Source organism: Papaver somniferum, chromosome 3 (assembly GCF_003573695.1).
Source record: "Papaver somniferum cultivar HN1 chromosome 3, ASM357369v1, whole genome shotgun sequence".
NCBI classification, from domain to species: domain Eukaryota; kingdom Viridiplantae; phylum Streptophyta; class Magnoliopsida; order Ranunculales; family Papaveraceae; genus Papaver; species Papaver somniferum.
Genome location: NC_039360.1, coordinates 25,147,482 through 25,172,961, shown reverse-complemented (window position 1 = coordinate 25,172,961; position 25,480 = coordinate 25,147,482). Strand labels below are relative to the sequence as shown.

At 36.6% G+C, this 25,480-nt stretch overlaps 2 protein-coding genes and 1 non-coding gene across 3 annotated transcripts; 2 read left to right on the top strand and 1 right to left on the bottom strand.

Annotated features, from left to right (window-relative positions):
* The first annotated feature begins 1,881 nt into the window (after positions 1-1,881).
* On the top strand, positions 1,882-4,274 carry LOC113355609. The gene is made up of 5 exons (XM_026598512.1): positions 1,882-2,049; positions 2,364-2,615; positions 2,712-2,946; positions 3,086-3,180; positions 4,077-4,274. Exons 2-4 carry the CDS (start codon positions 2,364-2,366, stop codon positions 3,106-3,108), a joined length of 510 nt encoding a protein of 169 aa, XP_026454297.1. The 5' UTR covers positions 1,882-2,049; the 3' UTR covers positions 3,109-3,180; positions 4,077-4,274.
* A 614-nt stretch (positions 4,275-4,888) lies between these two features.
* On the bottom strand, positions 4,889-5,374 carry LOC113359182. The gene has a single exon (XM_026602856.1). The coding sequence runs from the start codon at positions 5,372-5,374 to the stop codon at positions 4,889-4,891; it is 486 nt and encodes a 161-aa protein (XP_026458641.1).
* Positions 5,375-6,255: 881 nt separating this feature from the next.
* On the top strand, positions 6,256-6,380 carry LOC113362507. The gene has a single exon (XR_003365759.1). It is a non-coding gene; the product is annotated as a U6atac minor spliceosomal RNA (small nuclear RNA).
* The last annotated feature ends 19,100 nt before the right edge of the window (positions 6,381-25,480 follow it).

Here is a 25,480-nt window from a genome sequence, read left to right as displayed (position 1 = left end):
GTCAGATCTGCTGACCGGTGGCATCTTCTGATGAGATGCTTGCTATCATGTTTTGATATCTTGTTTTGCATGCCTTCCACGTGTCTCTTCCTGTACACGTGGTGGATGATGAAAGGTGTACATACAATTTGCCCCTCTTCTTCTGACTTGGGCGTATTTTGCAATTTTGAAGAAGAAAGGTCGTCCTACACGTTTCCCACTTTGCATTAACTTTCCCCGTAACTGCTCCTTGGTACGAGACAGTGAAATCTAACTGGTGCTCCTCTGAGCCATCATACCTCTGTGATCCTCTGTCCCTGACCGTCAGATCTGCTGATCGGTGGCATCTTCTGATGAGATGCTTGCTATCATGTTTTGATATCTTGTTTTGCATGCCTTCCACGTGTCTCTTTCTGTACACGTGGTGGATGATGAAAGGTGTACATACACTTATATTAACAGTCTCGCACAAGAAGCAGAAGCCACTTATAGTCAAATCTTGTATCAAGGACTTTTTTTTAAACCATCTGCCGTATTGACTAATCAGATGTTTCAGTCCCTTGCATCTTTTGATAAATGGGTAAGTTTACATTAGTTCTTTAATATATGTCGCAATTCTTGAAATTTGTTAGCTTTGCTAAATAATCTTTTTTACATGTAGATTTTTCAATCCCTATCAAATTTCATTGCATTTAAATCTGGTGGAAGGCTCTTCGAAGACGGTGATTTTCAACTATTTAAAGAGGAAGACTTGATACAGTTGAAACACAATGGGAAGTGCATTGTTGGAGTGGTGCAGCACGTAGGGTTTTTGGAGACCACTCTCACAGGCCCTATTGGATTAATCATTCTTCAAAACTCTAAAATTGATTTGTGTGCGATTATCAATTTTACCAAAATAATGGGTAGTGAAAAGCTGTTTGGATTTCACACCCATGTTGATTGCAAGACTGATCCCAGCTTATTCATGGAGAAGATTGAATCTCTACTTGACAAGGATGAAAATGTTAAAGAAAACATTGCAGACAGTATGGTTTACATGTTGCGCGATCCTGAAAAGGTATTTATTTTATGGTAATATTTCTTATTGATTTAAATGCGATTTGACAAAGCCATACGCTCTCCCTGCAAGGCGCTGCATAAGATTGAGTATCCCTGATTAAGGCCGATATAATCTTTTGTATAGGTGTTGCATCTCGCCAATTACTCGATATCAACTACTTTGGTACTGCAAATGCTATCTTGTGGTATAATTTAGGTGTCTGATCAAATTTTATTTTATGATGCAGATCCTTGTTTCGTGCTATGTGAATTGTTCTAAGCTGCAATTTCCACAGTTTAAAAGTTGCCTTCAATTTGGTGGACAAGTCCTTACTGCTATTGACAGGATTGGTTATGGAAATAATTGTCCAAGCTTTGAGGATTATCATAAATCGTTGGGGGTCTAATTGTAGATGATTAGATAAGAAAATTTTATATATAAATGTAATTTGATAGATGTTTTGTTTCAAAAACTTGATGAAACTGGTTTCTAATCAACTGTCGGTTGGAACTTGGAAAACTTCATTCTCTTGTCACCACTCTTAATAATTTCTTTGGTTGGGTGGTCTGGCAAGGTATGCTGAATATAGACTAGCTACGAAATTGTGTTCCCAGGCTCATTTTTAGCTAAGACCATTTGAGCAATTTTAGTGTCATTTTGCGCCCCCTCAATGAACCCAAATTGGTGACTTGCCCATCCTTTCTTCAAAACCTCCACCCCTGATTTGATGTTGCATTCAGAGTAACTCGTGAACCTTAATCAGCTAAAATGTATAGACGGATGTCTAGGTCGCCTAGTCCCTAAGACTTTTAACATCTACATCGTGCCCCGTCTGACACCCACCCACCATATCTAGGAGTCGATGGCCCGTTTGTGTACTACTATACCAGCACACCCCTAACTTGAACCTCTCCAGTCTCCTCCGACATTCTCAATCACCAAAAACCCTTGGAAGTCCCCTTGGTCATTTTTTTCTTCTCAAATTCTTCCAACACCTGGGTTGGATTTGCCATTCTCACCGGTTTCTGGTAAGATTCTCGATTCCTTTCTTTTAACTGCTGTGCCATTTCCTTAAGATTTATGGTTACACATGATCAGATCATCTACATAAATTACGATTTTCTGAAATTTTAGCATTAGGGTTTTAATTGAAATTATGCAATACCATATCTTGTTTTTCTGTTGATTCAATTACATTTTTTTTGTTCTTCTGTTCCTTATAGGGTTTCTAACATTGCAACATTTTGATTGTTCTTGCTGTTTAGTGCTGCTTGTTTTGGTTTCATCATTTTAATGAATTTTGTTTTTATTTATCTAATTTCATTTTTTTTTTATCATTTAGATGATGCAATCATCCTTGTTGAATTCTGCTATATCTTTTGGACCTCACGTTTTCAACAAACCCTATGCTGAATCCTCATTGTTTACCAAGAAGAATCCGCTTCTCCTCCATGAATTTGTTCCTGCAAAGAAACTTGTATTGACAGTCTCAAACAAGAAGCAGAAGCCACTTATTGTGAAATCTTCTATCAAGGATACAGTCAAAACATCTGCTGTATCAGTATTTCAGTCCCTTGCATCTTTTGATTCATGGGTAAGTTTTTATTAGTTCTTCTACAATCTATTGCTATTCTTGAAATGTTTTTTTGTTGTTGTCCTGCTTGCTAAATAATCTGTTAATTTTCATCAGGTTGTTCAATCTTTATCAAACTTGATTGCTTTTAAACCTAAAGCTAATCCACTCTCTAGCGGACTCTTCGTAGAGGGGGATTTAATACAGTTGAAACACAATGGGAAACGTATTCCTTTAATGGTGAAGCACATAGGGTTTTCGGAGACAACTCTTACATGTCCTGGCGGATTAATCATTCTTCACAATCATAAAATCGATAAGGGCTCGATTACCAATCTCACTATAAGGATGGGTAATGAAAATTTTTTTGGATTTAATACAGATTGACGCCGACCCCACTGCTCCTTATGTCAAACTAATTATTTTGATGCTTCATATTCTTAAAGATTCTGGATTAACAGGGCTGGGACTAATACTTCGTAATGATGTAGGTACCTGCTACGAAATTAGATAATGACCAGCCAGAGGACTAGATGCAGAGCAGGTTGAGGCACAAGCACCTCTTGAGAATTACTTCACAATTAGAGTACGTCTTTCTATCTATTCTGATAATGTGCCTAAGTTATGGTTGTTATTATAAGCATTTTATTGAGTATCGTGAAACCGCCACATGAACAAACTTTAGTGTACGGTGAGCGTGTCCAAATGAACAAACTTTAGTTACCATATAAGGAATCAATTGTAGCACTTAGCATAATGAGAATGCGATACTAAGTACTTTGGATAGTAAAGTAGGATTCACCATTGACAGAGTGTTTTCTGCTACTCTTTACAGCAACACGAGCATAGCATTGCCAAAGCCTTAAAAAATTTAGACGGGTGTAAATTTGAAAGTTTAAACTTCGGATATTGGTGCTAATCTCAATGCTAGCACTTAGCATAATGAGAATGCAGTACTAAGTGCTTTGGATAATACAGTAGGATACACCATTTGGCAGAGTGTTTTCTGCTAATCTTTGCAGCAACACGAGCATAGCATTTCCAAAGACTTGAAAATTTAGACTGGTGTAGATTTGAAATTTAAAATATCGGATATGGGTGCTAATTTCTTTGTGACACATTTCAAGAACGTGATTGTTGTTTTAGCAAATGGTCCATGACATGTATATGGTGAAGCATATAGCACACATCATTCTTAAACACATTTTGGAATGGGTTCAGTTGCTAAATTGGTCATAAAAGAGGGTCGATTTAAACATTGAAAAACCACCACGGTCTCTTAAATTTTTCCTCAAATTGGTCATAAATTAGAAATGGTCTCTCAAATTTTTAGCTAATCAAATGTGCTTTGTCATAAGGCCTGTGTAGTTCTCAGTGTCGTGAAGCTTTTGTGGCATTTAACATACACTGTCCACTAGTATAATTATTGTTCATGCCTTCTTTCTTTCCCCCTTAATTGTGCTCTATGCTGCTGTTTTTCAGGATACCTTGCTTTTAAAGCTGCATAAGCTTATCGACACGTACGATTACTCGAGTAGTTTTACATCAGAATCGACTTGTATCATCTCATAGTTATCAAGTAAAGGCAAAATATAGGGTAAACCAATACTTATGTTTACAGTGTACAGAATTTCAAGACGTATCGTTGTAGTAATTTCGACTTCTGAATTCCAATATCTCCTTTCTTATGCGAGGGTTTTATATATTTTACTGGCTAGTCTCTCTCACTGCAATATTCAGTTGGTTTTCTGTTCATTCTCTTGAAAAGTGAGGGTGAAATTCTTGTTGATTATATAAGAATCATACAAGAAAGTTAGCCGTATTCAACATCTCAGTAACTTGTGATTTTGCTTCAAACTAATGTACGAAAGTTCTAGTGTAAATTTTGATTTGTGCACATGTTGGATTGTTCAACTTCACAATGCAAGTAAAAAGCGAAAGTGAAACTGTACTAGACCTCTGTCACTGCCTTAGAATTCTACTTTTGCCATTTTCAAGAAACATAAGTTTTCGTGTATGATTAAAGATGCAATTTTTACTTTAATGTAATGTTTAGGTTTTCAGTCTCCAGGAAGGTGAAGTGCAGTTGGGGAAGGTGAAAACAGCCCTCTATTAATGAATCTGTTCTGGTCTGAATTCCGCCACCTGCTCAGTTATGCTAGAAAAATCAAAATTGATACACTGTTTGATAAAATTATACTTGCAATTCGAAATGTAAAAATCAGTAATCTTATTAAGGAGCTCAACTTGAAGAGACTCGGAAAGAAATAGAGAAAATTTCAATCCACATAAATTTATTCAGCAATTGTGATTAGTACAGGTCTCCAACTTCTCTTAATCAGTCGATACCGGAACGTCGATAAAATTGATCTGGAAGAAGATAATCCAACTCCATTACTCGACTGAACCACCATCAAATCTTCTCTACTATCTCTGGCGACGTTTTCCCTCAAAGATTTTCCCTCATGAGTAGGTGGAGGTGGAGAAGGAGAAGAAATGAACAAATCTTTCAGTTTATTGCTGCCACTACTAATTGACGATTTATTATCATTCTTTTCTGGGGGCGAATCGCGATTGTTTATTAACCGCTGGAGATCTGTTCTTGATACATTCGATGAGTAAGTAGTAGTACTGAATTTTTTACTGAAAAGCATCCGGAGAGTTCTGCGGCGACGGAGTTGAAAGACAGGACTAGCTGCAGGGCTTCTAGATGGACTGGGACTGCCTCTAGATACAGCACACTGTGTAGCTAAGAACTTGAATTTCTGCAATGTTGCCATTTCTTGATGATTTCTGCTGCTGAGATTTGAATGAATTTCAGTGATAATAAATATTGGTTCTGGTATTGAGTTTGCTTGGGAATGAATAAAAGGAGATGTGAATGTTAGGGTTAGTAAGAATTTTCTTGGTCTAGTCTTGAGTCTTCCATTTCATTGATTGTTGATTCTTCTTTTTGCTTTATTTTGCTTTACTCTTCTTGTTGTTGGATGCGCGAGGGAGAGAGAGAATCTGTGAGAGATGACGAGAGAGAGAAGGAGTGTGTGGAAAACGGGTGGTGGCGTTTGTTTATTTCGAGGGGAATAAAAATGTTTATAACAAACAAACACTATTTAAAACAAAGCATCCAAAATATGGAAAACGACGAAATACAGTTCGAGTTGGCTCAATTTTTTTTTTTTTTCACTTTCATTTCTTTAGGTGGTAAACACCTGGCCAAATTTACTGCAAAAATTCAAGAATACTGTAATTTTTTCTGCATGTAATTGTAATTCATGGGACGGAGGATAAGCAAAAGGTTTAAGAGTCAGTTTGCACGTGTATTTAGGAGTTATTTTTTGACTTCAAAAAAATCAAAATGCTGGAAAAATGTGTTGAATTTCAAATTGGTTGATAAAAATAGAAAAATTAACTTTTTATGGTGCAAAATAGTTTCATCACCGGCTTTTTCTTCTGAAAAACAGAAAAAATACAGATATATAAACTCGCTATAAGAGATATATATTTCATATTTCTATACATTTTGAAGTGTTGCAAAATCTTCTGGCAAGTGCTTTATTGCTTACCTACTAGAATGTTCACTCAAAATAAGATTGTAAGCAATGGATAACACTGTTAGTCTTGCATCATTTAATTTTGTTTGTTTGGTTGGGCCTAGTCTATGGTGTTCGTTGAAACGATAGATGGTTGGCGCCATCTCCTCTGACAAGGACGGGAACAGCTTTCGAGCTTACATGCTGCCACAATCTCCTTAAGGCTATATCCGCTTGGTCTTGGGGTGGATCTTACACTGTAAGAGAATAATAATACATGGTTTATGGAGGATTCCTTATTTCAGTCCCCATCTTTGATACGTATAATAATAATATTACTTCTACTTCAATCTGCCGCAGCTTTTAAAACTTGGTTCCTTTGGGTCTAGTACTCTAGTGTGATTATTTGCAGACTATGACTAAAAAACAAAAACAAAAACAAAAACCTTCATTAAAAACTAATTTCTAGAAACTCATTGTCCACCTATTTATGTTAATATCTGATGTGTTGTTAGTGATGATTAATTAAGTTAGTATTAATTAAATTAATTAATATTTGAGTTTGTTTGTAGTGTTAGAGCATTTCCTATGGGAATGAACAAACCCAATACTTTGTTCAGCCAGGTGGATGGCCAAATTAGGTTTTCCACTATGGAAAAGTAGTGGGCATTAGATAAATAAGCGCGTGACACAGATAAAAACGATGGCGTCAGTAGGTCGAGCACTGGCGTCTGAAAGCTGAACGCCGGCCCTAGAGTATCGAACGCGGCGTCACAGAGAGTAACACTGGCATTTTGAGGTGAACGCCAACAGGTAGTTTTTTAAATTTCGAAATTAACTTTTTACTTCTTTAAATTACCATCATTTTCAAACAATTCACTCACACCAAATTCACTTCTCTTGAATTTTCTCTTCTAAAATGGCTGAAAAAGCGATCACACTTTTTTGCGATGCAAAACTGGAAGCCGTTGTTTCTAAGATATGTAAGAATTTTAAAGAGATTGAAAATTGTAAGAGGAAAGTGCAAGTTTTAGAAGTTGCTCCTAGAAAATGTTCCGCTAAAAGGCAAGGAAGAGTTCCAGTTTTGAAAGTTAACAACAAAAAATTTAAAAACAAAGGCGAAACTGTGAAAGAGCGCGTTGAATGGAAGATACGTCAAATGAAGATAAACAGGAGGCCAAAACTTGTACGCTATTTTTATTGAAGTAGTTTTTAGTACGTTTTATTATTGCCTACGTTTATATCTTGTAAAAGAATTGGCATCAATAAATGAAAATAGATTTCCACTTAAGATTAAGCGAAATTTATTATAATTTGAACTTTCAAATAACATCAAATTACATTTTAATAAACCACAACAATAACATCAAACTATATTTTAATAATAATAAAAAAATCGAACTACATTAAATCCAGCGACATTCTCTCTGTAGAGTTCGTAACATTCAAAATTCTTAAATTCTTTTCCGCTTTCTTCAGTAAACTTGGTCTGAGCGATGATTTTCTGCAAAACAAACAAAGAGTTCAGATATTTATGATGCAGTTGAGTACATGAGGACAAATGACAAAGGAATAAGATACTCACCAGTTCTTCGTCGGAAAGGCCAGAATTGCTGCGGTGAACCATCCATAAAACTTATGTATAATATTTGACTTCCTTAGTGATGAATGCAATTCTTAGTTCTAGGCTCTTACTGTTTCTTATGGTTTCGTTCCGCGGTGCTACAAAATGTCCCAAAACTCTTTCCCAGAAATGGTCATGGTTCATTGGTCTCATCATACGATGTAACCGTCATCGAACACGAGTAATATCTTCTTCCATTGTAAAGACTGGGAGCGGCATTCGAGTGCAGTAACGATGTGCTTGAGATGGACCATCTTTTAAAATTCTAAAACACCCTTCGTAATGAAAAGGTTCACTGTGAGCATACTTCCAATTTTCAATAGTTGTTTGGATCACTTCATCTTCGGTTACATCGACGAACTTTTCTCGATCAATTTCCATTACAAGAACAACAAATGGTTGTAGTACATTACTAATAGATTGAAAACGAGCATGCAATCGACGAGCATCTCGGTTTCCTGGATTTCCCTTCAGTGAGACGAACATTGCGAAAACGTTATCCCAAAAATTACGTACACTATTGTGTTGATAAAAGACACCAGTGATTACCCTATGAAATAAATATGCTTTGCATAGAGTTATATCCTCTTCCTTAGTAAACTTGGGACCACGATTTCTAACAGACATTTCTACACAGTTGGAAAGAAGAAGAAGAAGAAGAAGAAGAAGAAGAAGAAGATGTGATTTTGGAGATGGGAGCAAGGGAATTTATAGGTGAAGAAAGAAAGTTGGGAACTTAGCCATTGGCGTTTGTAGGAAAATCTCCTTCGACTTTCCTTTGAGCGCTCGTTTGGATTACCAACGCCCACTTTTATTATAAATACGCCACTAGGTTTTATTCTAAACCACACCAACCGATTTCTTTCTCAAAATCCACCATGTTTTATAAAGGCAAAGCGAAGCAAATATTATGTATCGAAGCAAAAGAGGTTTGTCCATTATGTTTCATGGATAACCACAGTCTTATGCAATGTCCTTGGATGTATTCAAAGTGTCCGCGTGAAGGTTGTTCACTCATCAGAATGGTGATTGAATCACAACCGGAAAAGCTCAGGTATTTGCAAAGTCAAGATCCCAATTGTCCGAGGAACCACATATGCTAGATGATGCTATGAAGATTAAAAAAGAAGAAGAAGAAAGTATTGCAACACTCTGCAAAAACTTCAAACTTAAGGACAAATTGAAGAAGGAGTTATTACACTGCAAGCATTGTGGATATGGAGATCACGAATACAAAAATTGTCCAAAGAGAATCATTTCATGCTCAAAGCCCGATTGCAGGACTTTTATGCGTTTGTGGACTTCTTCTGAAGAAGACACATGTGGAAGGAATTTCTGGGAATGTACCAGGTGTTCTTTGATGGAGTGAGATGATTGAAGTTGTGGGACAAATCGATTCACTATGGTATTATGTTATTACGATTATCTTCACATTTGCACGTCAACAATTTAAATTTTTCTTGGATTAAAAATTGTACCGTCAGTATTAATATCATAAATAAAAACGTACTGCATTGAACAACAACATCATACATGAAAATAAAAGAAATACATTAGATTAAAACAACTACTACATAGGCGTCCTAATTATGAAACAATAGGGGATTGTATCTGTTGAGCACCCTAAGAATGTTGGAACAAGCATGGAAGTCGAAAGGAAGACCCCCGTGAGTTACAACCCACCCCGCTAGAGTTCTGGTTTCCACTTCATGTCCGGCTTCACCGTTGAGCTTATTTTTGTGATTCTCAAACAATAAAGCCATGAACTCCAATACATTCATACTAATTACACTAAAACGATGATGCAATCCGCCAGAATCACGCCCATAGATGTTCCCCGTTTCAGCGGTGAATGTTCGGTAAACTTTCTCCCAGAAAGTAATCGTCGGTTCAGCTACATTACTCATGACAGCATCTTGTGTGTGAAAAACAAAGGATCTACAAATAGTTAAATCCTCTTGTTGGGTGAATCTAACAGCACGAACTCGAAATCTGGGAGGCATTTTTGTAGTTGCTTTGAGAATGAAGAATGTGTCGAATGTGTGAATTTGGAGTTGAAATGAGTGGTATTTATAGATTTTAGAAAATTTAGCCGTTGGATCACAATATTTCCCAGCCGTTCAGATGCAGTCGTTGGCGACGTTGGGTTAACCGCTGGCGTCTTCATAAATGATGCTGGCGACATAGATGAAAACGGGCGATCAGGGTTCTGGCGCTGGCGTTTTTTTCCCTGACGCCAGCGTTGGCTATAATGACGCTCGTCATCCACTAAGATGCGCGGTTGTTCCTTCGACTCGATGTTCAAACCAATATATTTGTTGGTTTGAACATCCATTTTCCATGTTTGTTCATCCCATAGTGGGAGCAAAATGAACAAACTTTGTGTTTGGCCATTCCATAGGAACTTCTCTTAGGATTAGATTAGAAATTCATTTCCTCTTCTAAGGTTTGGACGGAAAGAAGAAGTAGAGGGGAAAAAAAACACTAGGATTTGTGATTTTCTTAACAAAAATGAAATGTTATAGTGTGACGATGAAGACTCTAGTAGATGAGGAAGTGGGTGCGTCAGATAATCTTGATTTCGATCTTACCGAGTTGGATAATTTGTTAAATGGAGAAGAGCATGTCAATCAAAGCATGCTTGAGAATTATTCAATCCCAACAACAAAATCGTCGGGAAGAAGAATGTGACAACGCTTCCAATAGACATGTATGAGTTGTAACGATCTACAAACATGTATTTGAACGTGCGATCACCCAAAAAGGGAAAATTTTCAAAAAAAAATAATCCCATAATCGGAATATGCGATAACATAAACCGATTCTAGATAAAAATCCCCAAATTTGGAACAATTATCGGTCTTTTTTCATCACCATATAATCCGATTGTAATAAAAATCTTTGGCTCGATAGGTACGTGACGAAAATCTATTTTTGTTGGTGATGTGCATAATCCGATTCCTTCATCTGAATAATCACGTGAAATACACGAAATTCACAATCGGAATATTTCCGTGTATATGTAATCTGATTGTGAAGACGAAATGTTCCAGGAAAAACGAGGAAACAAATCGGATTAAATTTTATGCAGTGTCAACCGATTGTGAACTTTGAGATTTTTTTCCCAGAAATCGTCAAGTCCTTAATCGGACTTTATAATTACACATATAAACTGATTCCTTACAGGTGTATCGACTATGACACATAAACCGATTCTAAATCTCCAACTTGTCGATATATGTTGTAGATTGTTGCGGCGTTCGACGAACATCATCCCAAACCCGTATCTCTGCTGGTCGTGATACCTCTGCCCACTATTTCACCAATTTGGAATGGAAAGAAAGGAATTATGCAAAGCAATGGTTTATAGACAAGTGAATAGATATCAAATGCGCATTAGTTTTAGGTCGTCGTTCAAATTGTGATTGTCTGGAACTTGTTTGTGAGAGAGGTAGAACACAAAACGTCACTGGGAAAATGATAGACCGTACGTGAAGAAGACGACAAGAAAATACGTTACTAAATCAAAGAAGTTGGATGCCCGTTTAAGATTATAGTTCATAATAGATCCAGTATTGAGGGTCTATAACAAACAAACACTATTTAAAACAAAGTACCCAAATCTGGAAAACGACGAAATACATTTTGAGTTGGCTCAAATTTCGTCTAGATCTATGTTATTATTTTTCCTCGCTAAATTTGGGCCTGTGCCATTTAATTGGGGCCTATAATTACATGATAAAATAGGGTCATTAAGAATTAATTCATAGAAACCGCTAAGCCACTACTTATGTTAATGCCTAATATGTGTTTATTAAATTAGTGCTAATTCGAATTATTAAATAAAATTTAATCAAGTTAATCCTGAAATTAACTTTCATTAATGTATAATCAGCACTTGTAAAAATTTTAATTTTTTTTCGAAAGACTCGATCCAGAATTGGTTTATGTTAGTGAATTTGTAAACCGATTCTGGGTTGAGTTTATGCCAAATGATACTGTAAACCCAGAATCGAAGTTTGAATAACACCCACAAAAACCGATTCCGAAAAGTTGGTGTTTATATATGTCTATATAATCCGATTATGCCTTATTTTCAGAAACAAAATATTCATTACATAGTTTAGGAAATTAGCGCACTACATATGTAGGATTTCAATATGGGAATTCTAGAATTTACACATCAAATGCTCATCAATGAAACTCCTAGCACATCGGTACAACGTCATATATTCCTTGTGGTGAATGAACTTAGTTTCCCCCATTACGAATTCTCCATGGCCCGTTGAAACGTTCCAGCTGAAATTCAATAAATTCTTAAATGTTAGTATGCGAACTTTTGACGGTGACATATGCATAAAAATGATTGGATTACTCATTTTTTCTCCCTAAGAGGAGCTCGTGGATGATAGTGGTACACCATATTTCTAACTTTTACGTACTCTCGCATTGCGCTTTTTATGTAGTTGAATCGGAGAGCCAAGTCTCTCCATTTACGGTTATTAGGGTTCGCGGTACGTGATCTAATTTTATATAGTGGTAAATAAGGTTGTCGTTCACTCGGACTTTGTTGAGATTGATACTAAGCTTAAATACTAAAAATAAGAAAATATATACAAAATATGTCACAGGATGAAGAATTTACTGGGACTCAGGATTTTACTGTTTTTCATATTCAAGTGGTTCAGAAATTAATCCTAGGAAATTATAGCTCAAAATAAAATAAATATTAACTTTATTCTTTGCCAAAGTAGATTTCATAAAACATTAGTTGGAAGTTGTGAGCATGACGCATCAAAAGTAATCAAAACTAAGCATGCGACATCCAAAAAAATAACAAATAATTAATTGAAATCAATTAAATTCTATACACATAGTTATAAAAGAATTAATTTAATTACCAGATGGGTGAAAAACAGCTCCCTCCATCGTCCCAGTGATGGGTTTAGCTTCTCATGATGCAAACACACTTAAAATATTTATTCATGGCTCAAAAAGTGGTTTACAAATGATGAAAATGTGAGAAAATTATTAAAGCAGTGATTTTCTTTTCTCTCCCAAAACTCCCCCCAAATGTGCTCTCTAGCTCTCTATTTATACACACAAATACACATCACTCAAATATATTCTTCCATAACTCTAAAATATTCTTCTTTTTAATTAAGAATATCTTCAAGAATTTTTCCTTCTCTTTATTCTATATATGTCTTTACTAAACCTATATCTTCTTTAATTCGCAGAATAAAATCCAAGATAAAATCTTCTAAGGATATCTTTCTTGTTTAATACAAGATAACTTCCTTTTTCTTCAAAACTTCATGTTTGTAAGGCAAGAAGATATTCTTATCTTAAAGATAATAAATCCTTTACCGTTGAAACCAAATTTCCCGCCAATTTTTCTTTTCAAATAAAGGAAGAAGATGGAGCCCCCTTAACCAGTAATGGGGTGCGAGCAGTTGGCTCCCTGGGGTGCCCCTTATCCAAAACTGAGAGTCCGAATAACATGTGTCCTCCGGGTGCCTATACCAACTTTTCGAGCCGAATTTTCCAAAAATACCTACAAACACATAAAACACTATAATAAGTAGAAAATCGAGTACCAACAATACTGAAAATTGAGGACAATTCGGTCACAAAAATGTGTCTACCAAATACCCCCAAACTTATTATTTGCTAGTCCTCGAGCAAATATAATCTAGAAAAATAAAAATGACTACACTTAGCACGTGCAGCAATCCGTTAAACCGCTAGGTGGCGCTAGCGGCGGAGTGTTGTCTCCGGAGGGTTTACCAGAGGTGTACCCACAAAACCTTTACTCCGGACCCTAGCTATCTACGCAAAACCTTGGAAGGAACTAAAGAATCTCCTTGGTTGTCATACTCTCATTAACTACAGGAGGAAGTAACCTGATGCGAAATTCCAATTGTTGTACACGAGTTTGCACTCAAGCATACTAAAATTCATATAAGTGACAGAGCTCTACTCAGATAGTTTCTGTACATCATAACCGGAGTCAACCAATCACATGGAAATATTAAGAAGATGGATATAGAGAAAAACATAGATAGTTTTGATGTTGACTAAGGTGAACCTATCCTAATGGACTGAGATACCGGTCTGAGTAATATCAACACAGCTGGCATATACAAGGGAACCAGCGGGTGATAATCCTAACTCTAGGTCAACACAACTGGCATATACAAGGGCTTCAGTGGTCGACTTTATTGAATTTATTCCGGTTGGTCTGATGGTCTGGTACTTTCTTCTTTTTTTTTGTATCTCAATCACTCTATTTCACCCAATCACTTATAAGAAAATAAAAACAGAAGTTGAAAAGGATTCAACGAGATATGGCGAAACTACCATGTTTTTTTTTAAAATTCTAACACCTGAGCTCTGTGATTTTATGAATAGACTCTTTAGATGTTTCCATCTAATCAGATTGGTTCCTCAACTCCTATAACCAAGATGCTTCCATCCACTTAGATTGGTTAGTGTCATCCTTAATAAACATAAATTTCTAGGCTCTGGAGTTTATTTATTGCAACTAAAAAGTTTCTCCCATACCCCCAAAATTAAATCTAACATTTTCCTCAATGTTCTAAAGATAAAATTAAAACCATATGAACAAGGAGAAATTGTTACCATTTGAAGCAAAAGAGTTAAGGAAAGATATTACTGATTGCATGAGATTGGGTTACCTCCCAAGAAGTGCTAAGTTTAAAGTCTTCAGCCAGACTAAGAAAGGATTAGTCACCTTATAGAATCATAAAGTAATAGCCGGAATAACTGCGGATCACCAAAACCAAACAGATCTATCACAAGTAAAAGGAATATGCACCATGCCAAGAAAGTTAACAAATAAAGCACACCCTTGTCTAGTTTCCTGTTTAAGACAACTACATCTAGCTGTGGTTCAGGTTCAGGTTCTATAACTGGGTCTAGATAACATATTTTCCTGGGTTGCATTTCCTCAAAAGTTAGATCCGAATGTTCAGGTTCTAGAGTATGGAAAAACTCAAATAAAAACTTAGAAGCAAATAATAATAACCTAAATAATTGCGGATCCTTAAAGTCAATCAAATTTGACTTACACAACTGACCACAAAGAGAGTGGTGGTCTTCCTTAAACAAATATGTCGACCCTAATCTCCTAAAGTAATTAGGTTTAGTCTCGAAACTTAATGTCTGACACATTTGAATTTCATAAGTTCCCACAATTGGAGAAAAATTTTTTGGCAGGAAAACTAAGTCAATAGAGGTATCGTAGCCTGGGTTAACCACATCAACCAGAGGATGGGTTTCTAACAATTGAACTTCTTTCTAGACATCATTAGGTTCAGGAAAACGTGTATGAAGATAATCTTGTAAAATGGTTGAGGCATATATGTTAAGTTCCAAGTGAGGGACCTTTGTAAGAGTTAAAGCACATGGAGAATAAAAATCACCCCCAAACTTAGAGTTTTCAGTGTCTCGATAAAGACTAGTCACAACTTCCCTAGTTTCAAGGTCATCAGATTCCTGAAAATGGTCAATTGATTCTTCTAAGTCAGGTACATCTTCACTCATCTCTACGATTTCAATTTGGTTTTATAAGATTAATGTTTCTAAATTGCTAGACTCGAAAACAATATTCTCAGGATAAACCCGCTCCTCTAAACTATCATCGCCTTCGTAATCAAAAGGAAAAACTACATCATCTAAGGAAGTCTTATCTTTAGTCAAATCTTCGTCCTTTTGAATAGGTGAATAATTATTAAAATTATTTGGATTTGAACTAGAAATAATATTATCATTATAAAGCTCAGTTGGTCTATGCCTAAATATTTCAGATTCTTCATCAGCACTATCCTCATCATAATCATAATAACATGAAAATGGTTGAACCTCATCTAAAGTATTGCTTACAATTCTATCCTTGTCATCTTGATTATGTAAATAAAAAATTTCCTCACTTTCAAGGTTGATTTTTGAAGCAATGTATTGGCAATTCAGTGCAATTCGAGCAATTCTTTCTTCCGTCTCTAACTCAAGCCTACGTGTTGACTCATTTAACTTACATGTTGACTCAGCTAACTTCTTGAGGTTATCTTCTAAAGAAGGTTCACTCATTGTTACAGTTCTTTCGTCTATAACTAAGTTATGTGTGTCCAATGACTTATGTGTCGACTCATGTAACTTACGCGTTGACTCAAGTATCTTACGTGCCTCATCTAGAGAAGAGGAATTATAGGAATTTTGCTCGTATGACCGGTATTCATGTGAATAGTAATTGGGCTCACCATGGTATGAGCCATAACCTTCAAAAGTTTGGTGTTCCCAACCACTATTCACACTATGGTCATAAAAAGAATAATGTTCATGTTGCTAAATCGAATAATCATTGTATTGGCTATACCAGTTCGACATCCTTACTGCAAGGGAATTCTAAACAAACACAAAGAAGGCTGACTCGACCACAAAAAGCCTATTTTATCTAGCAAACAAAAAGCATGATGGCTCTCTTAGATTGTTTCTAGACCAGCTTTTATTCTTTCGAAAAGGAATTCGTTACAATCTGAGCAAACCTCTATAGAATCAATCCGAGTTAATGTAAGTTGAATAGAGACGAGGGAAGCTCAGTGGAGTTTTGATACCCAAGGCCTCACCGGCGTTACAAGGCGGCGTATTCAACTCACATAAACCATCATGAACTTCAAAGTATGCTCAAAAGAGTAACCAATATTTCCCGAACGACTTTCCTAATAAGCTCGTTACCCTATCGGTCTCGTTCTAGTCCAAATTTTAAGGCTTAGGTTCGCGTAGGTTACATGTTCCTAAGGCGGGCAAGAAGGAAACAGTGATGAAATCCGAGTCCTTATCTTGATTTGGCTAGGCCTTGACCTTTACTAGAAAATTAAATCCGACTTCAGGTCCTCAACATATATGCATACGAAATCATCCAGTAAACCCGCTGACAGGGGATTCGCGGGTGTTTAGAATTCTTACCTCTCGTTCCAGACGGGAGATGAACCGTTGAAGTCGACTCGGGTCACGACTCCTATGTCATGTACGAACCCGAGGGACCGAGGCGATATCGTAATCGCCGTCCTTCTCTGCAAACAGTTTATTTAAAACTACCCTTCTGTAGGGTTTTAAAAATAAAGTCCAATGTTCAATGTCCAAAAGAAAAGAAGAAAAAAAATGTCCAAAAATAAAATATTACAAAAATAAAAACCTTAATTACAGTTTCTAAAAAATAAAAATAAAATTATTTACAAAATCTTTTTCTTCACTCCTTTTGGATTTCTCTTTTCTTTCCTTTTTGGGATTTTCCTTTCTTTTCAGCACTTTCTCTTTTTTCCTTTAGCTTAGCTCCAAATCTGAAAGCAAACAAAAATACCAAAACGCGTAAAAAAGAACAAATAAAATAAAACCTTAAAACAAATCAATAAACAATTCCTCGGCAGCGGAGCCAAAAATTGATCGAATTTTATATAGTGGTAAATAAGTTTGTCGTTCACTCGGACTTTGTTGAGATTGATTCTAAGCTTAAAAACTAAAAATAAGAAAATATATACAAAATATGTCACAAGATGAAGAATTTACTGGGACTCGGGATTTCACTGTTTTTCATATTCAAGTAGTTCAGAAATTAATCCTAGGCAATTATAGCTCAAAATAAAAGAAATATTAACTCTATTCTTTGCCAAAGTAGATTTCATAAAACATTAGTTGTAAGTTGTGAGCATGACGCATCAAAAGTAATCAAAACTAAGCATGCGACATCAGAGAAAATAACAAATAATTAATTGAAATCATAAAACAATTAAATTCTATACACATAGTTATAAAAGAATTAATTTAATTACCAGATGGGTGAAAAACATCTTCCTCCATCGTCCCAGTGATGGGTTTAGCTTCTCATGATGCAAACACACTTAAAATATTTATTCATGACTTAAAAAGTGGTTTACAAATGATGAAAATGTGAGAAAATTATTAAAGCAGTGATTTTCTTTTCTCTCCCAAAACTCCCCCCAAATGTGCTCTCTAGCTCTCTATTTATACACACAAATACACACCACTCAAATATATTCTTCCATAACTCCAAAATCTTCTTCTTTTTAATTAAAAATATCTTCAAGAATTTTTCCTTCTCTTTATTCTATATATGTCTTTACTAAACCCATATCTTCTTTAATTCGCAGAATAAAGTCCAAGATAAAATCTTTTAAGGATATCTTTCTTGTTTAATACAAGATAATTTCCTTTTTCTTCAAAACTTCATGTTTGTAAGGCAAGAAGATATTCTTATCTTAAAGATAGTAAATCCTTTACCGTTGACACCAAATTTCCCGCCAATTTTTCTTTTCAAATCAAGGAAGAAGATGGAGCCCCCTTAACCAGTAATGGGGTGCGATTAGCAGTTGGCTCCCTGGGGTGCCCCTTATCAGTTAGGTGCCCCTTATCCAAAACTGAGAGTCCGAATAACATGTGTCATCCGGGTGCCTATACCAACTTTTCGAGCCGAATTTTCCAATAATACCTACAAGCACATAAAACACCATAATAAGTAGAAAATCGAGTACCAACAATACTGAAAATTGAGGACAATTCGGTCACAAAAATGTGTCTATCAGTACGCCCGTAAAAGAACACTTTAACTCTTATCCAAAACATTGTATAGATTTCATTCGGACGTTCACGGAACGTATTAGCAAACGATTTAACGAGACATAAATCTTCAAACAGTTCCCATTCCATTTTCTAGGCTAATTGTGTGATGTGGGAATGGCTCAAAGAGGTTGTCCTTATATAGATGAAGTCTCAACGGCTACTTTTTTTCGAATTCATTTCACACAATCGGATTTTATATATGACCCACATGTACCGATTATTTCCTTACAAAATCATATAAAATATGCCTCTCACTAATCGGTCTTTTTTAATGCACATGTAATCCGATTCCTAGCAAAAAAATATCCAGTACTTTTGTTCATGACAATCAGATTACATATAGGTACATGTAAACCGATTCTGAAACTGAACCCCCGGGGAACTGTCAGAATCGGGTTACATATAGGTACATGTAAACCGATTCTGACTGAAAAAATGGCAGAATCCTGCATTTTTGCACACATTTTTCACGTCTTGGACAAACACAAACAATTTTTAAAAGAAACCAGATTAAGTCATTCATAAACTAAGAGTAAGCCAAACATAACAATAAGTTTAAGACAAGACATAAGTTTTGACTCCATAATTATCCTTACTTAAAGACATAAACATGAATATAACCATTCATTCATGAACATCCCCACCACGACCACGACCACGTCCACCGCCTTCTCGTTTACCAGGTTGGGCGCTGCTCGATGCACCTTCAGACATCTTTTTTGGGGGAGATCTCTTCCTCTTCCTCTTTGGCTCCTCCTCCTCCTCTTCCTCCTCCTCTTCCTATTGCATCTCCCCAAACTTTGCACCAGCTTCTACATCTTCGAGACTGTTTAATTAATCAATCAACTTTTCATTGGCCTTAAAAATTTTCCCTTCCTTGATTTCTAGCTTTTCTTGGGTTATCAAGTGCCCGACTCTTCTTCTCTGTTTTAGTTTCAAAGAACAAACATTCAATATATAATGCTAAAACCAATAACAAAATCGTAATTGAGTAACAATACGCACCAAGCATTCGAGAGACGTATATTTGTCCTCTATATTGGGCCTCTCATCTACTCGTATCACTTGAGTATGTGAAACATTTAGGTACCACGACATGTAACCCGGAATCGCCTCGTCATCGGTTCGATATGGACCATCCAAAGGATATCTGTGAAACGCTTTGTTTTCTCAATAATCACATGATGGTAAAGGCTTGTGAACAATGTCAATATCATTATCATATGATTTGGTTTTTTTCTCATTGATGTCGAACATCTTGTGCGCCTTTGGGATTTTTTGTACGTAACCGCATTGTTTTGCGACGCTCGTCGGGTTGTACATTACATATCCTATTGGGTGAAACAAAGGCCCAAAATAATCACTTTTATCTGGGCACCCAACCTTCTTTCCTTTTCCTTTAGCCAAATCCTCCTTGTAAGTATCAAAGACAACATCGTTCATTTTCAAGTTGTCCAACTGGCGTCTCAATTTCAGATAATCCATTTTTTGGTTCTTCGGTTTACTTCTATAGGTGTACTTGTACCCATAATGCATGTGGTCCATTCCTTGTTCTTAAAATCCCTTTGAAAAAATATTGGGAAGTGCAAATATATCCACATCTGCAGAAAAGCCATATTCTCTCCGAGTTGGTTTCTTCGAGCCCTAGAAACCTTTCTCAACTCGTTCAACGAGTGTGCAAGGATGGCAGTGCCCCGTGAGTATTCGTGAATCTTGTCAAATGGTTGCAACATCTGGATAAAGTTGGCGCTCACACGGGCACCGGAAACATCGGGGAAGATAACAACTCCCAGGATGTAGAGGACATACACATTGGCCGTGGCGATGATACGTTCCCGCGTCAGCACATTTCCCTCGGCGCGAAGCTTCTTTTTTCCTATGAAGTTGTCCCTCAGCTTCGAGAGATGGAATATCCTTTGCCTTGACTTGCCTACTAGCATCTCTTTCTTGGTCCTCTCCTCATCCCATTGGAACACATCCTTGGTGAACGCGTAAATCTTGTCCCACTCAAGCTCTTGCACGTAGTCTTTGTGCTTCACGGCTTTACCTTCTATGCTTAGACCGGTAATGAACTTCGCATCATTTGGAGTTATCGTCATTTCTCCAAACGGAAGATGTAAAGTATCTGTTTCCCCGTAATATCTCTCGGAAAAGGCGGAACAAAGAGGTTTATCGTAACCAAGGTCCAAATTGTCGACCGCAGGTACCAACCCCGTAAAATTTACTAGATCGATTACTTCCTGAACTTCTCCAATTGTTGATTCAGATGCTATAAGTGCTATTTCCTCATCATACTCACTAACGTTCCTGGCTTCAGACGACGAACGATATCCTTGTGATCCTATAAAACAAAACAAACCCAATGAACAATAATCAAAACATTACACAGATAATATTGTTTACGTTACATAGCATAAGGTTTAGGTAGTTACGATGGTATGGTAGACGACCGCGGCCCAAATGTCTTTGTACCCCCATAACATTTGTACTCCATCACCGGGTAACCCTAAAACATGATCCTTAGGGCCGCGACGAAACATCTTAAACGGTTCGGGCTATGGTCACCTTTCTTCTTCTTTGGAACATCTATCTTCTTACATTTTTCTTGAGCGTCTCCTCCTTGGACTTGTTCTTGCGCTTGTTCTTGAACTTATACTATCTCTTCATCAACTTCCTTGTCACTTTCTTTTTCATCACTTTTATCCTCACCTTCTTCTTCATCACTTTCACTCTCATCAGTTTTTTCTTCACTACCTTCCTTGCCACCACTTTCTTCCTCATTAACTTCCTCATAACTTTCTTCTTCTTCAACTTGTTTGTCACCACCTTCTTGTTCAGTAGGTGTATCGGAATCAGATTCTTCATGTGTTGGTTGATCCGCTTGAGGTGGTGGTTCATTGATGATGATCCCTTTGGCTTTACTACCCGTGCCCCTTCGGTTTCGGTGGGAAGCATTCAAATTTTTACCGTCTTTTCGAAGAGGTCCCAAAGGCTTAGGAGTAGCAAAGTCATGTTTCCACTTATATTTCTTTTCGACTTGCTTTTGTTGCCTGTAGAATACGGATCTGAGCGACAAAAAACAATGGAATAGAATGCATTTTTTTAAGTCAAGGTACATAAACGTTTTGCTCGAATACATATAAAATATGATTCCTAACATAATAAAATTAAAAATCGGATTTTTTTAAGTGCTAATGTAAACCGAATCGGTTTTCTCGATATACATATAAAGTCTGATTCTTTACTACACAATCGATTTTTGTGAACACATATGTAATACGATTCTAACAAAAATAAGTTATAGAAACAACGACTACAAGAATCGGGCTATTTACGCATTAACGTTTCCCGATTCCTATTCACACGCAGCATAATCGGGGTATGTGACCAAGAACATCAACCGTTTCTAAAAAGAATCAGTTACTCCTACACTAACATAATTCGATTCTGTAAAACCCGAAAAATTTTAATTTCAAATATTTTGATTTCTAAGCGATTGCATGTTACTAAAACCTAGTTTAGAGGATTGGGTTGATAGAAAAGTACCTGATTCGACGAGACGCTTCGGCTTCCTCGAGCATTTCCTTCGTTTTCTTTTGAATCGCTTCAACAAGTCCGGGATTGTTGTCACTAGAATAATTACTGTTAGTAGCATGCTTAATTCTTGATGGTTTCGAAATTTTATAGAAGAAAGAAAACGATTAATCGTCGATAATCGACGATTTTTTATTTCAAAAAAAGAAAAAAGAGGGAGTGAAAGAGAGGAAGAATCGGTTTTCATGATAGATAAAAATGAAAACTGATTTTAGTTAGGTTTATTATTAAGAGTTGATGGGGGTAATTTAGTAATATATTTTAGAGGGTAAATTTGGTAGTTTCAATAAATTTTGGACACCCCTTATCATTGTGTATTAGGTAGATGAAGTAATCTATAGGCCCCAATTTAGCAGGGTTATTTTTTTACTTTCATTTCTTTTGGTGGTAAACACCTGGCCAAATTTACTGCAAAAATTTCAAGATTGACTGTGATTTTCTCCGACTTTTTTCCGCATGTAATTATAATCCAAGGGACAAAAGATAAGAAAAAGGTTTAAGAGTCCCTTATCAATTCCGACCTAAAAAACTTCTGAATCAAACAAGACCCTATTTTTCAAATCAAACCCTCAGTTTAATTGAAACCCAAATATCATTAAATCGAAACCCAAATTTCACTAAATTAAAACTCATATTGTTGTTTCTTTGAACTGGTGATGATGATTGTGCTGGTGGAGTGGTGTTACAGAAGTTGAAGTGGTGGGAAAAACAGGGAAACTGATGATATTGGCCGCAGTTAGAAGGAAGAAGGAAGAGAGGACGCAAATTATGAAGTATATAATTTAGTACTTTATAATTGATCGAATGGGATTCAAATATAATATTTTATCTTTTGATAGATTTGACTAAATAGTTGTGTAGATCGGCATAACTATATAGCATCTTTGTGATATCTATATTGTTGACTACAAAGTATGAACTTGACTACCTTGGTAGTTATTATAGACAAATCTAAGACCCGACAAAGGAGATTATAGGATTAAACGGAAGAGCCTTTGTCAAACTCATATCACTGAGATTGAATAGAGTTGTTACCGAATATATTTGTTGTTCCTTTACTGTTTGGAGTACTAACCAAAGGAGTTGTTCCAGTGCGTGCACTTATCGAATGTCGGAAGCGCATGGATACTGAAGAAACTAGGTAAACTATAGTTTTAATTTCTTGGTATCAACTATACGAAGTTTGTTTAGATTTTTTATAGCGACTTAAGTCTGAGAGTATTCAATTCTGGACTAGGTCCCAGGATTTTTCTGCATTTGCGGTTTCCTCGTTAACAAAATCTTGATGTGTCATTTACTTTTGTTTTCCGCAATTATAATTGTAGTTATTATAATTTAAAGTAAATTACACAAAATTTAACTTCGTATTACTTGATAGTGATCCTATATAGTTTGGTTAAGTACGAACCTATTATCAAATAATCACACTTTGATTATTGCTTTGTCTCGATCTAGTATCCATAGACAATCACAAAAAGTGTGAATACCGATTCGTTGTATTGTCTTGAATCATTCCATAGACAATCAGTTTATGTAAGAGGACTTATAGGTGGAAAACTTTTAGATTGAAGCATATTTGGGTACCCTCACCTTTTTCATTCTCTATCCCAGGTCGGTGAAGATAGGGAATTCTTGTCGTGCCGTGCGGAGCACTTCTCCCGTCTCTTTAGGAATAGATAGAGATAAAATAGGTTGAGTTTATCACATTATTCCACCGCCTTTAGTCTCTTATGTGGTGAGAAATAAGCCGGGTATTTCTCACACGTGTCGTAGATCGCCGGACCAAAACCATAATGGATATCCCCCCCATTTGTGTGAAGCTTAGTCAGCCTTTGTGATGATGCGTTGAGAGAGAGAAATATTCTCTTTAGCCTAGTTGGTCAAGATGGAGAGATATTCTATGATTTTTAAGAATGACTAGGACGAGTCACGTGAAAAGTCATGGGATGCCTCAGAATTCGTGTGGAGAGTCTGGAAAGGAGACTCAATTCCTACATGAGGCTCGTGCCTATTATGAGGAATATGTAGCCTTGATATTTACCAAGAGATGTGAATCTCTCTGTGATTTTGAGGAGAGATGTGAATCTCTCGGAGATTTTGCAGAGATATTTGAATCTCTCAGAGATTTTGCAAAGAGATTTGAATCTCTCAGAGATTTTGCGGAGATATTTGAGTCTCTCCGAGATTTTGTGAACGGATCCAAATCTCTATGAAGATTTTACGAATCTCTCAATGGTCAGCTGGGACTCGTCCTGAATAGAGAGAGAGAGGGATTTGTACGCCCGATTAATGTCTATGCGAGACTTTGGATCACTTTTCTTTGACCAGCGTATCTTGAAGAGATGTTCTAGGAATCAACTGTGTCCATATGATGGGGCCGAAAAGACCAACGTATCTTGAAAGGATGTTATATGAGTCTTTCGAAAGGTCCCGGAGGAAAAATAACCAGCGTATCTCGCGGGAATGTCTTGAGAATTATTCTGAAGCCTTGGTAAGTCGAGTCATATCCTAGAGTAGAATGACCAGTGTATCTCGCGATGATGTATTAGGAATCAGTCCTTGATCTCAAATAGGGTGATTCGTGCTTACATGAGACATGTATGTCTCCGCTCTGGATCATAAGTCCTCCAAGGACGTTTTTACGCACCTACAGAGTCTACGTAACCAGCAGTATCTCGTGGGGATGTATACTAGGAATTATGGCATCACAATCAGTCATTTTTCACGAAGACATGATGGAATTGTGTCTGTTCTGGTTCATATGTCTGCCGGGGACGTTTTACGCTCTATAGAACCTACGTGACCAGCAGTATCTCATCGAGGATGTGCGCTAGGAGACACGACATCACGACAGAAGTTTCTCGCGGGGACGTTTATTAGAAATCGTGGTTATGGGTTCCTTGAGAACCAAGGGCTTAATCTCTTCCTTGAGAGTTGAGTTTTGTCTATGGTCTAGAAATGACGCTTTAGCCTTTTATCCCAATTTCACCAACTACAGTAAGTAGCAATGACTAATTTGTTAAATATCATTTTACTAGGTTGGATGAGAATATTATTTTTCTAACCTTTCACCCTTTCTTCCGTCCCGGCTAGAGCTATCAAAGGACCAGGGTTAGGGTCACGCAGGCTCTAGCTTGCCAACCCGTGGTAGGGTTAAGGTCATCCCTAGTCCTATTATTATTCATGAACGTGCCCACATCCCCAACCCTAACCTTAGGCGGGTCATCTCTGGTGGTTGGCAGGCCGACCCTAGTAAATATCATTTCTTGTTAATAAATCGTAACATAAAAAAATGTGTGTTTAGTTGGAGAATCGAATCGAACGTATGACAATTGACCGTGCATTTAAATCTAATCACTGTACCGTCAATTGACATATGTTAACAGGAAGCTATCTAATAATATATATATGAAGACTGCGAATGGATTTAATCAGATTACTCCAAAACCCTACATAGCTTACGTGACTATTTATTTTTC

What these genes read in the sequence shown, in the direction of transcription:
- LOC113355609 (XM_026598512.1), top strand. Translation starts at nt 2,364, where the DNA reads ATGATGCAATCATCCTTGTTGAATTCTGCTATATCTTTTGGACCTCAC. An exon ending in TTGCATCTTTTGATTCATGG is followed by an intron (nt 2,616 to 2,711) that starts GTAAGTTTTTAT and finishes AATTTTCATCAG; the next exon opens with GTTGTTCAATCTTTATCAAA. An exon ending in CAATCTCACTATAAGGATGG is followed by an intron (nt 2,947 to 3,085) that starts GTAATGAAAATT and finishes GTAATGATGTAG; the next exon opens with GTACCTGCTACGAAATTAGA.
- LOC113359182 (XM_026602856.1), bottom strand. Translation starts at nt 5,374, where the DNA reads ATGGCAACATTGCAGAAATTCAAGTTCTTAGCTACACAGTGTGCTGTA.